Source organism: Lissotriton helveticus, chromosome 7 (assembly GCF_964261635.1).
Source record: "Lissotriton helveticus chromosome 7, aLisHel1.1, whole genome shotgun sequence".
Classification (NCBI taxonomy): Eukaryota; Metazoa; Chordata; class Amphibia; order Caudata; family Salamandridae; genus Lissotriton; species Lissotriton helveticus.
Window position 1 is genome coordinate 1,195,646,863 of NC_136068.1, and position 13,167 is coordinate 1,195,660,029.

Here is a 13,167-nt window from a genome sequence, read left to right on the forward strand (position 1 = left end):
ACTCTCTGAGTCCTGCAATTTGATGGTGTCGTGTGTAGCATTCAACATCTCACAGTTCATCTCACAACCTACTTACAGAGATGGTTAAACACTTGACCTCCTCTTTGCAGAGCTGGAAACAAACCTACTTTAATCTTGATTTGGTCTAACCGTGCAGCAGTATGCTTCACTTAGTCTAGTGTGTCCTCTACACCACCAGTCTGCTCTAGCAGTGCCCTGACATCCACGTGGAGTGTTTCTATTACTAATTTCACCTCAGTACTGCATAGCAGCAGAATACATATCCAGCATGTGAGGATACAGAGACCAGCTTGTGCGTTTACAATGTGAAAAGAGGACAATATATCCGTACCAATACATAAGGGATCAGAAACATAACATCACAGTGGGGCAAGGGCGACACACTCTAGGATCCTAGGACGATTGAAGGTTTTTGAGACTTTATCCGAATTGCGCAAAGGTGCAAGTTTGAGGTATTAGGAGGGTAGTTCCACAGCCCCTGCTCATGTGCAGCAACAGCCTTTTGGTGCGGTGTTAGTACTTTGTGATTCTTATGGATTTCATGCCAGTCAGGGTGCCTTCAGGCACACTGCCAATTTAACAGTGAGGTAGTCTGGTGTACATAAGAGGAGAGCCTTATAAATCTCACCGCATACTTGGAACACTGTTTTGGCAGTTACAGGGTGCTATTTTAATTCTTGCTATGTAGCGGAGATGGGATCGAACTCTTTGATTGGTGATTAGTTAATCCACTGCATGACAAATAGCTTTTTGATTGGTGTAAATGTTAGTGTTGCACTACTCAGTGGTCCTACTTTTTTTTGACTAAAGAGTCAAAAGGCTGAGTTGACCTGATGGAGATAAACCTGCAATTTTATGAGGAACAGTCATTTCTGCAGCAGGTCCATTAATCCTCTGAGCTCTTAGAAATGTTAAAACATTGCATTTGATGCAAATAAGCTTTGCCAGACATGTCTGGCCTACTAATCTCTTTGCCTGGAGGCGATGCCTCATTACCAGTAATTTGTGTGCTTGGTGCTATTGATTTCCGAATGTCTTTGTTTGAAGTTTTGAATTAAGTTACTGTTTTTGTAACAAGCTCCAGAACCAAGCGTTCTGGCAGGTTTCATACATTTAGTATGTATAGAGAGTAGTAGAGTATTAGAGAATGAGTAGTAGAGAGTGAGTAGTAGAGTGAGTAGTATTGTAATATCTAGTTTTACCTCTGAGCTACCTCCTCCTTAGCTTTTGTATCATATCTAGTTCAGGAGTGTACTTCCCCTGAAAGTATTCCTCTTGTCGTAAAGTCATTGTCATATTCACCATTGTTACCTCCACCCATGGTCAACGCAAAGACACCCGTGGCGTGGTGGGTGCAGTGCCAGGAGGTCACTTGTGCTGGGTGCTTTACAAATGCTGTTAATCAATGAATCCAAAAGGTTTACATGGCTTCAAACAATACCCGAGGCAACAGTTCAGGATTTTGTTAGCTAGTCCTGCGAGTGACTTCAATCTGTCTGTATCCTTTTAGACAAAACACTTCAGGCGAGACCTTACTAATGATCTGTAAACTTCTAACACACAAGCCATTCTTTTGTAGTTAAACCCCTCATTATAGTCTTTGGCCTTCGTGTGCGCGCTCCATTTCTATTGGCAGCTTTCGGATTTAATATCTTCAAGTTAGTGTGTGTACCTGTTTGGTAAGCTCTAAGGCTTATAGACCATCATGTAATAAGCCTAATTATTTCTGAGCCTTAAACGCGTTGTTTTGCTTGTGTGTTCATGTAATCTAAGTTACTTTGTACCAAACCCTAATTCTACAAGTACTCTGAACCAAAAATCAACCTGGATTGTAAAAATGTATAACACTAGTCGCAACCCTAATCCAAAACATAACCTGAAACCATTGTTCCTAATCACTCCCCTCACACTAACACTGAACCTAATCAGACATTAACCACAACCCTGATATGACAAAACGAAAATCACTAGTAACGAAAAATGCATAGAGCTGTGTTTTAAAAGTTTCTTAATTATTATTCGAAATAAAAACTCACTTTCATTTATTACTGTCCCTCATAATTGTTTCTTGCTTGAGAGAAGGACTGAGCGGTTTTCTGACCAATTGCAGATCCTGACCAATTGCAGAACTTTAGTCAACCACAATTTAATTGGGCTGACTTTACTGGAACTAATGTACAGTAATGGTATTATTCCTGCATTATCAGAATAGCATGGCTGAACCAAGGTAAACTCTTCACTCACGCCTCTTTAAACTCTCCTGATGCCCGGGGCATTCTTTCGAGTGGTATTTGTGCTGCTGCCCTCAACTGGGCACTGTCAATAAAATAATCTTTAATTTAGTTTAATTTTGCTACCGGTCCTCTTCGGCTGCTTAGTAAAAGGTTTGGGAGCTCTTATCCCGATAAGTCTTTATTCCGTGGTCCTGGGACGTGTTATTACAGCTGAACCTGTTTGTAGCCAAGCAGCTCAGGGATCCATACCCTCGAAGGACTGGCATCTTCGCTTTTCACCTTTTTGCACTTTGTTATTATTGTTTTAGTTCTGTTTAATACAATTGGTCTAAATATTTAAATTCTTTATTTGCCTGCATTTTGTTGTTAAACCACATAATCTATTTGGGTTCTGGTATGGTTACCTTTGGATACGAAGTCCAGCCACCCGAAAATAAAGTCAATAATTCAAAAGTGGTTTACCCTCCTGGGTCTCTCTAATCGGGCAGTACAGTGGTGTCACAGCTACTGCCTGGACGGTGGCGTCTCCCCTGCTCTGCCCCATTCTCTCTGTACCCTGCCAAGTGGGCAGATTCCCTTCGATTGCTAATGTATTGACTTGTCTTACTGCTCTCTGCATTGCCCACAGTAGCTACTGATAGACCTTTGTTCCATCTGTACATAGCTTGTTTGCCAGCTCCTGTGCTTTGACTCAAGCGGTCCAACAACCAGTTCTTTTAGAGGAACCATTAACAGTCTGTTGTTCCTGTGAGTGGCGCAGTGAGAAGCCGAAACATTGATTATTCAGTACTCTTTGCTGTTTGTACGCTATATTCACTCTCACTGTTTGCATCAGTATGTGAACACTGCTGTTTTTAACACTTTCTTTTCATTTCGCACAGATGAATAACCTGGAGGCTTGCATTAGACCTTACTTGAGTAGCTGGTTTGAAGATGCTGTCCTGCCCATAACGAGAGTTGTTCAACTTTTTCAAGAGGAACTGGCATTCTTGTTACATGCTGTGAGTATGCCTTCTTAAACACAAACTTTATGTGAGGTAATGTACTGGGAGGTAGACCCCACCCCTCTTCTAGACGTGGGACTGCCCTTGCTGCTGAAGTGAGTTCTCTCGGTTGTAGAAAATAAACAATATTCTGCCTATGACATGATAGCCGTTTGCTGTCTACAGCACGTGTCAGATCTGTGTGGAGGGCGCCATGTACTGTCTATAGTGCGTGTCAGATCTGTGTGACGCTTGCCATGTACTGTCTATAGCATGTGTCTGATCTGTGTGGAAAGTGCCACGTACTGTCTATAGCACGCCATGTACTGTCTACAGCATGTGTCATATTTGTGTGGAGAGTACCATGTACTGTCTATAGCATGTCTTGTACTGTCTACAGCATGTGTCAGATCTATGTGGAGAGTGCTGTGTACTGTCTATAGCACATGTCAGATCTGTGTGGAAAGTGCCATGTCCTGTCTATAGAACGCCATGTATGGTCTACATCATGTGTCAGATCTGTGTGGAGAGTGCCGTATACTGTCTATAGCACGTGTCGGATCTGTGTGGAGAGTGCCAATTTACTGCCTATAGCACGTCAGATCTGTGTGGAGGGTGCCATGTACTGTCTATAGCATGCCGTGTACTGTCTACAGCAGGTTTCAGATCTGCATAGAGAGTGCTGTGTACTATTTATAGCATGTGTCAGATCTGTGTAGAGAGCGCCATGTACTGACAAAAGCGCCTGTCAGATCTGTGTGGAAAGCACCATATACTGTCTAGCATGTGTCAGATCTATGTGGAGAGCACCAAGTACTGTCTATAGCACGTGATCGATCTGTGTGGAGACCACCATGTATTGTCTATAGCACATGTCAGATCTGTGTGGAGAGCAAAGTACTGTCTAGCACGTGTTAGATCTGTGTGGCGACCCCCATGTACTGTCTATAGCACGTGTTAGATCTGTGAGGAGAGCGCATTTTGGCGTAAATTACAAAAAACATCCCTAGTTGTGGATTATTCTTCGGATCGCAAACTTCAATTTGAATTAAAAAAACGAACTGGTCTTTGCTTTGTTCCTCCTGAAAGTGTAGATGAGTGCTATACTGCAATTACAGAATCTGAATTTTTTACTGAAAACGAAGAAAAATTGGCACCCTTACTAAGTTATTTTGAGGACACATGGATTGGGCATCTAAGCAGGTCGGGTCGCAGGAGGAAACCACGTTTCCATGTGGAGTGGTGGAACTGCTACACGAGCTGGTTGGAAGGAGAGGCAAAGACAAACAATGCCGTAGAGGGAAGGCATAACTCCTTTAATCATACAATTGGCAAACCTCACTTTATCATTTTTTGGAAACTTTGAGGAAGGAGCAAAGTTTCCAAGAAATGAGAATCACACAAACATTAACAGGTAGTCTAAATCCACGCATCTCAAAAAAATCAAAAGAAATGTCTGAGAGACTATTGGGTACCTTACAAGAGTTTTCGTTGTGTGTGGCTTTAGACTACCTTGATAATGTTGCTCACATACTTCATTATTAACTCCAGCTACAACATTACTTTCCTGTTTTGCCCTAAATTCATTAAACATTTCAATTCAATTTGCATTTTTTTAAAAACATTTTTCAAAATGTAAATGTCGGGTCACCTTACCTTAGATGTCTTCTATCTTCCTCTTTTTTTCTTTAAAAATCCCAATGTAATCCATTCTTTTGTGAAATCCATCAACAAATCCACTCCAGTGTTACAAAAAAGTAATCTTTCTTCTTTTTAAAAAAGCATTCCCCAAAATGTCCAAGATGAATTCATCCATTCTCCAAAGTCGAAATTCCATTCCAAATGTGTAAAAACTTGTCAAAAGAAGATCGAATCCCATTTTTCTAATTAACATCCAAAACCAAATCCATTTATTACTTCTGGAACCAAAAACGATCTCCAAAACCAAAATCGATCCATCTCCAATCTTTGGTTTTCAAAATCCTTGATCCTTCTTCTTTTTTCAATATACGATTCCGATTTTTAAAAAACACATTCCCAAATATCTTCTTTAAAATCCACTACTCAAGAAATCCATTTTTTTAAATCCTTTTTTCTTAAAAAAAACTCCAAAGATAACCCAAAACGTCGATTTCAATCTTCTTCTTGATCCGGTTTGTCAAACACATGTTATTTTTTTTTTTTTAAAACATTGTATATACATTTACAAACTATACAATGATCATAATTTACTGTAAACAAATAGAATCACATATTTAATACTAATAACAGGCGACCCGACAACGGCATATTCTGGCTACATGATCGGCGACATGCTAAAAGAGTAACAAAAATGTAAAAACTAACCAATACAACCTCTCCCTATTCTCTCCTTACAATATATATATATATATATATATACATTAAAACATGAATCTGTTTAAAATTAAAGTTAAAAGTGTTTCCTACCTGAGTGAAACTTGAAACTAAATAGTGACAAGACAGAAATACTGGTGATGGGGAATCAATCCCACTTTCGTCCGGACTCTCTATGGCCCCCATGCATGGGTAAACCTCCCACCCCCAAATCCGAGATCAAAAGCCTCGGAGTATGGCTGGACCAAGACCTCACGATGCATACCCAGGCAAGGAAAACGGCCGGAGTCTGCTATGTGCTTATGCGGTTCGCCCAGAAAATGTTACCTCTCCTCCCCCTCCTTTCAAGGAAACTCCTGATCCAGGGCCGAATTTTGTCACGACTGGACTACGGTAATGCGCTGTATCTGGGCGCCCCGCAGAAAGTAACTACTAAACTACAGGTAGTACAGAATGTGGCAGCACGGATCCTCACTAACACCAAAAGCCGTTGTTCGGCCAAGCCAGCCATTAAAGCGCTTCACTGGCTACCCGTGCTGGAAAGAGTGCAGTTCAAGGCGCTCTGTTTAACACACAAAATCCTCAACGGGAAAGCCCCTCCTATCTTCATAGACCTGGTGACCCCCTATGCCACCTCCAGACCACTTCGATCCTCTAACGCCCACCTAACGCTAATACCCAAGATCAAGAGATCACGATCAGGAGGTCGGCGTTTCTCATACAACGCCTCCAGATTGTGGAACTCCCTCCCTCCTGATATCCGCGCACAGCCCAACCTGCTGACATTTCGAAAATCTCTGAAAACCTGGCTGTTCCCATAAACTCTGCCTCTCAGATTCCATCTGTACCTATTCAGCGCGGGGACGCTCACGGGCAGCCAGGCGCTCAAGAAATCTGTTAACAATAACAATAACAGTGCAGATCTGCCTGCTGCTGCATTGTCCATCGACGATCTCCAAAATGGCCGCGACCATGCACGTCTACGCGTCTGCGTCATCTTGAGCAACAAAAAGAAAAAACGGACAAATTATTTATGTTATATATTATTTTACATTGAACTTATGAAAAACAATTTATTAAAATGAGAAATACACATATGTTATTATTTATACATTTATTAAAAATAATAATAAATTATTCTTTATTTAAATATATATTTTCTTAATAAATATTAAAATATTTCATGCATTCCGTGGTATTTATTATTAATAAATGTTTTTTCTACTGTAAAAGAGTTCCGCGCCAAACATGCATGCGGCTATGGAAATAAATAAAGGACAATACATCTCATTGATCACAATGGTAAAGCGTGGGAAAATAAATTAAATATTTTTTTAACATTAATTTTCAAATCGAATGTAACTAAAATATTTTAAAAAATGCATATATTCATTTTTTCAAAAATATTTTTTAAAATATTTCAATATATTTTTACAAAAAAATATATAATACATTTTTTTCTTCAATTAATTGTGTTAAATACAGTTTAAACCTATTTTTCTTCATATATTTTTTATTTATAATTTCCAAAATATTATTTAAAATGTATTAGTAATTTTTTTTTAAACTATTTAAATTATTATTTTAATTTTAATTTAATTTTATTCAAATAATACTACAATTTTATGATTTTTTTAATTATACTAAAATGTATTTAAAGATTTCAAATAATTTTTTATGAGTATTAATTTATAAACCGTTACTTAATAATACATTTTAAACAACTATTAATTTTTTAAATAGTATGAACTAAAACCTAATTAATAATACTAATATTTTTATTTTCTATTAATTAAATTATCTTTTAAAGTTACTACAATTATTTATATCTATTTAGTAACACCAAACTATAAATATGTTTTTTTACATGAGTATTAATTTATAAACACTTTATTAAAAATTAATTTAAATATACTTCTAATTTTTAAATAAATATTAACTAACTAATTTATCAAACTAATAATGTTTTTGAGTATTAATTTATAAACATCTTTATTTTAAAAAATATATATACATTTAAGATTAATATATTAAAAATATAATATTTTAAATGACTAATATTTAAATTATCTTTTAAAGATACTACAATTATTTAATACTATTTATTTTACCAAAATCTAAATATTAATATTGATTCGTTGTAATAGCATGCGATGTAAATGCATGTGTTGTAAAGGCACCTGCGTTGTAATGGATTAGTTGTAAAGGTACTGCGTTGTAACAGTTGCGTTGTAATGGATGTTTACCGGTGCAGTGTTACCTGTGACCCACCCCCAGTCCACCGCAGTCCAGAGCAGACTGTTTGAGTGGAGGGAGGTCACAGGGAACCTCAGCACGCTTTTTCTTCAAACCACTTCCGGGTTGTGCCACACGCGACCGTCATCTTAGGCAAGGGACGCTCTAGTGTTTGCGTTCCCTTCTCAAGGCGGGCCCTTTAAAAGCTGCCCATGGAACTAGCGCGCAGCGGGCGCGCCGGCGGCGCGCCAAAGGCAAATCCGTCTGAGCCTGTCCGCACCATGCCGGGGCCCAAACCCCTGCCTTTTGCAATAGCGCCAGCATGAAGTTTTCTTCCATCCAACTGCGTAATCTTCGCATTAACTGTCGATCCACGTGTGCCTGCCCAGAGGTAGATGGCAATTTCCCCGCCTGTCCGGGCTGCAATTTTACTTTCACAACTCACCTTGATGAACCTGGTAAGGCTATTAAGCCTGACACTACAGTCCACCAGTATGTGCAACATGCGATGAAACCTAAGCCAACCCTTTCTAATAACTTTTCTTTTTTTAATATCAATTGTCGCTCCCTCCCCAAACATCAGGCAGATATTTTTGATCTCCTAGTGGACTTACAACCGGACGCCATATTCCTAACGTAGACATGGCTTAACAGTTGCTCAGGCCTGATGTGGCCAGAGCCCTGCCTCCTAACTACGCTATTGCCAGGAAGGACAGAGAAGCTAGGGTGGGAGGAGCGATCGCCATTATTTTAAAAAAATACGTACTGTTGTAAACTCGTCGAAATTTTGATTACAGATGGTGAAGCTGCTATTTTTAAACTTAATTTGACTCCGCACTTTACTCTCTCTGGGATGTTGGGTGTATCGCCCCCCCCCCCCGGTCCTGCTGGCTCATGGGCAACAAACTTTCCCGATTTTGTTACCCCTCTGCTGCTGCTTTCAATTATAGGTGACCTTAACCTCCATCTCGAGGATTCTAATTGTAACATTGGCAGCACTCTTGTATCTGATTTGGCAGCCATGAAAATTTTACTCCACAATAGTGGGCCCACACACAACGCAGGTCATCTTCTTGACCCCATTTTCTCCAATTTATCTTCTTTACACTGTTTAGCAGCCGTTCCGTTGTGCTGGACTGACCACTTTTAAATAGGTTTCAGTCTTGAAACTTCCCATTGTGCACATGTGAACAGTAACATCACTGTTAAACCTTCTAGGAACTGGAAAAAGCTTGACATCAACAAATGTAACTTATTGCTGTCCACCAATGCTCCTATCTTCCATAGTAATGTTGGCTCGGATCTGGTATCGCTTCAAGTCTGGATTCAATCGGCCTCCCTATTTCTGTCAGAAAGCTTAATAACCATCGTCCCCCCGCCCCCTGGTTCTCCGACGAACTAAAGAAGGAGAAAACCAAATGTAAAAGACTTATGCAGCTGAAGCCAAATCCGCTTACCTTACGAGCAAACTGGCCTATCATTCTCTTTGTAGGGCTGCACGTGCCTACTATGTTTCCACATCTATTAACAGGCTAATAACTGTCCTAAAATCTTATTCAACATGGTTAAGGATCTATCTGGCTCTGCTGCCACGCTACCACCTCCCAGTCTTAATGCAACACAATGCGAGGATATTGCTCTATTCTTCGTAATTAAAGTGGAAACTATTTACGCGACGCTGGCTAGCACTGCCCCTGTCTCTTCTCCCCTATCCACTGTTCCTGCTGATGGCCCTGTCTTAGTGCCCGAAAACTACACTGACCAGACCAATGTGATCACCCTTGACACTTGGCCACTCTTGGACATGGTAACACTGATACATCTCAGTCAAATTAAATCGGGATCCCCCTGTGATTTACTGCCCATTGCAGTTTTACGTCAAATGGATCCACCCTTTCTTAACCACATTCTTCAACTGGTCAACGCATGCCTAACGACCTCCACTGTCCCTTAGATTGGAAACATGCAATGGTTATCCCACTATTAAAAAAGGCTAACGCTGATCCTGCCCTCCCTTCTAACTTTTGTCCAATCTCACTCCTTCCTGCGCTCTCAAAGATTCTTGAGAGACACATTAATGGTCATCTGTCCAAGTTTATAGAAACAAATGGACCCTTGCATCCCTCCCAGTCCGGCTTCAGGACCGGTTACTCTACCGAGTCCACCCTGCTTGGGGTTACAGAAGTACTCCGAAACAACATCGACGCGGGCAACACCATGGCCTTGGTACTGCTTGATTTGAGTGCGGCCTTTGATACGGTCTCTCATACTGTACTCATAAAGGTCCTCCAATTTGCTGGTGTCACCGGAATGGCCTTGAACTGGCTTAGCTCGTTCCTCGCTGACCGCACCTTTCAGGTCTTCTCATCCACCTCTAAATCCAAACCTCACTTTCTACCTTATGGGGTCCCTCAGGGTTCGATTCTCAGCCCTCTGCTGTTCAACATTTACATCAGACCGCTGGCAGATTTGGTTGAGGAATCTGGTTTGTCGCTTTTCTCATTCGCTGATGACACCCGGATCCTCTTCTCTCTCTCAGCTGGAAAAACTTCAGAGCCCTCTGTACTTAGATCTGGCCTCAGTAAAGCCATGGTTTAGATGAATGCCAACTTTTTAAAACTTAATGGCGATAAAACAGAGGTCCTGATCCTGGGCAAGGATCGAGGTCTCTGGGGCCCTCAACATTGGCTGCCAGAAACGGGTATGTTCCCACAACCATCCACTCAGGTGCGCAACCTTGGTTTCATTGTTGATGATTCTCTTTCTATGCGGCAGCAGGTTACTGGGGCTACTGCCACCTGCTTTCTTTACCATTCTGAAATGGTTGAGGAAGATCGTGTGGATGCTCCCTTCCCATGCCCAGCATACCGTGGTCCAAGCCGTGGTTACTTCTTGGCTGGACTACGGGAATATTCTCTACTTGGGTGTTAACAACGATGTAACACGTAAACTGCTGCAAGTACAAAACTCCGCTGCTAGACTGCTTTGCCGAGCCCCCAAAACTGCATCAACCTCCGGGCTGCTGGTAGATCTCTACTGGCTTCGAGTGGAGAAACGGGTTAAATTCAAGGCCCTTACCTACATGTTTCGTATCAAGCATGCGAAGTCCCCCCGCTATTTGCAACATCTAGCTTGCCCATACGTTCCCTCCAGCACTCATAGATCCTCCACCCAAGAGAAATTTCGTGTTCCAAAAAGTTAGACTTTCTCGTATGGGAGGGCGCTCCTTCTCCTACCTTGGTCCCACCTTATTGTACGCTCTCCCACTGTTCCATCCCAGGCAACCTGACCTTCTTTCTTTCCGCAGATCCCTTAAAACATGGCTTTTCGACCAATAGGTCTCTCCTTCCTTTGCCGTTCTCTGTTGGCGCCGGTAAACCCTTGGGGGTAGTTGCACGCAGGTATATAAATTAAAATAAATAAATATGAGGCCTGATGATGTTCTGTTGAACTGTCTATTGCTCTTGTCAACATATTTATATTTGTATACAGAAATGCCATTAAATACATATTTAAAATAAAAAAAGTATCATTACCCTGAGGTGTACTGATTCGATCCAATTCATTCTGTCTAAATATTGACAGCGTGATTACCCTGTTTACAATTCGGCTCCAGCCTTGTACTAGCCAAACATGTTAGATGCTTTGGCAGATCAGCAGCTCCCTTGAGTTGGCTGCCCAGCTCCATGTTTCTACTTTCTACCCCATGGTTTAACAGTGGAGGCGAATGTAGTTAATGATTGGTTCACTTATAGTAAAGATCCCTTAGACCCTGGCTGTAGTACTATAACCGCACCCGTTTTAGCACTAGCCCCTATTTACAATGTTTCACAGCCACACTCCCTTCCAGTTCCCCACTGGGCTCTGCTGTGCTTGCACTTCGTGAGAATACAATATCCACTCCTTATTTTTCATAATTTGCGCATATATTCAGATCTAGAGCACACATTCAGGCGGCCGTTGCAGTTTGCACCACTGAGGTTTTGTACAGGAGGAGTTTCTTCTCACCCACTAAGTGCTGCCTCTCCTTCCTAACTATGTATTTTCCTCCTGCAGTAGTTCTGGAAATCTGTGCAAGTGATCTGTTTTATGAGTAGCCTGCCCCGTCTACATTTAGAACCGTGACTTGAGGAGGGAGGGAGGTGGACATGTGCATTAGGACATGGAACCTTTCCAAACTTTACTCCAATGGCAAAATATTTAATATCTACAGACGTCCCTTCCACTATATGTCCCTAAGATATGGAGGGGGGGTATTTTCTTGAATGAAAGTCAACAGAACCACCCCACATTATTCTTGCAAGCATGATCGTGAAGTAGATGCATAAGATTAGATGACGTTTGTGGCGTGCCTGTCAATGGTCACACAGTATCTGTCACAACTGGGCTACAAGTATATTTTCAGTTTCTACCGTCCTCCTGGGTTTCAAGACCCGGCACCACTACAGACATCCACACCGTTATGGGCTTGTCTTTTTTTTCTTGAATAAACTTTATGAAACCGTATTTTTATTCCTGTGGATTCTATTTTTATTTCTCTTGGTATTCATGTAATTCATTGGTAATCCTCCGTAATTTCCATTGTAATACACAATCCCTAATGCATTTCCAACCTAAGGCTCTTCGTCAGGGGGAAATACATGTTTCTGCTCTTGTATGATTGAATTGCATTTTTTTGATTACAGATTGAGAAGTATTTTTATTTCCCCCTGACAAAGACATTTTCAAATATGGACTAATTTCCTAAGGTATTTCCTATATTCGGTACATATGGATTAAAGTTTTTACAGCAGCTATTGGGAAAACTGCAGATGCCAGTGAGGGCGCTCTCATGTTCAGTACATATTTTAACATCATATAAAAATCCTTTAAAATGTTTTCTTGTTTCGTAAACAAGCAGAATTAAGAAATTCATTAACTGCCTGGTGTGATTTTTTTTTATTTTTTTTTATGCCAGGCTTTAAGCTCAACTCCGGTTGAAGTGAAAGAATCGAATGATCAAACAAAGAAAGACATTGCCAGGTATATAATAATATTCTTTTGTGGTGCTAAATGACAGAAGTCTTTTATTGCAATAAATCTTCATTAACTGATCCACATACCATGTGCACACAGCCTTTGAGAACATGGGCACTTGCCTTCTAATCTCTGCTCCAGCACTTGACAGGGAACTTTAAGATACTGGAGAGATCACTTAATCTCCGTGTACCTCAAATTGTTAAATACATGAAATATATAATTTGATTGTCAAAATATTTGAAAGGTGAGGAAATTGTACAATTCAAGACGTGCTCTTCCCACTTGATGTATATGACTTGTTATTGCCTCCCAACCCCTCC

The 13,167-nt window shown here is 40.7% G+C and overlaps 1 protein-coding gene across 1 annotated transcript in view; it reads left to right on the plus strand.

Annotated features, from left to right (window-relative positions):
• The window catches only part of C7H17orf75 (chromosome 7 C17orf75 homolog), a 198,648-nt gene that overhangs the window by 167,366 nt on the left and 18,115 nt on the right, over window positions 1–13,167 (plus strand). The window contains exons 6-7 of the mRNA XM_078654362.1: window positions 3,137–3,256; window positions 12,786–12,850. Of these exons, the coding sequence (XP_078510488.1) occupies window positions 3,137–3,256; window positions 12,786–12,850 (185 nt within the window). The remainder of the gene's footprint in view (window positions 1–3,136; window positions 3,257–12,785; window positions 12,851–13,167) is intronic.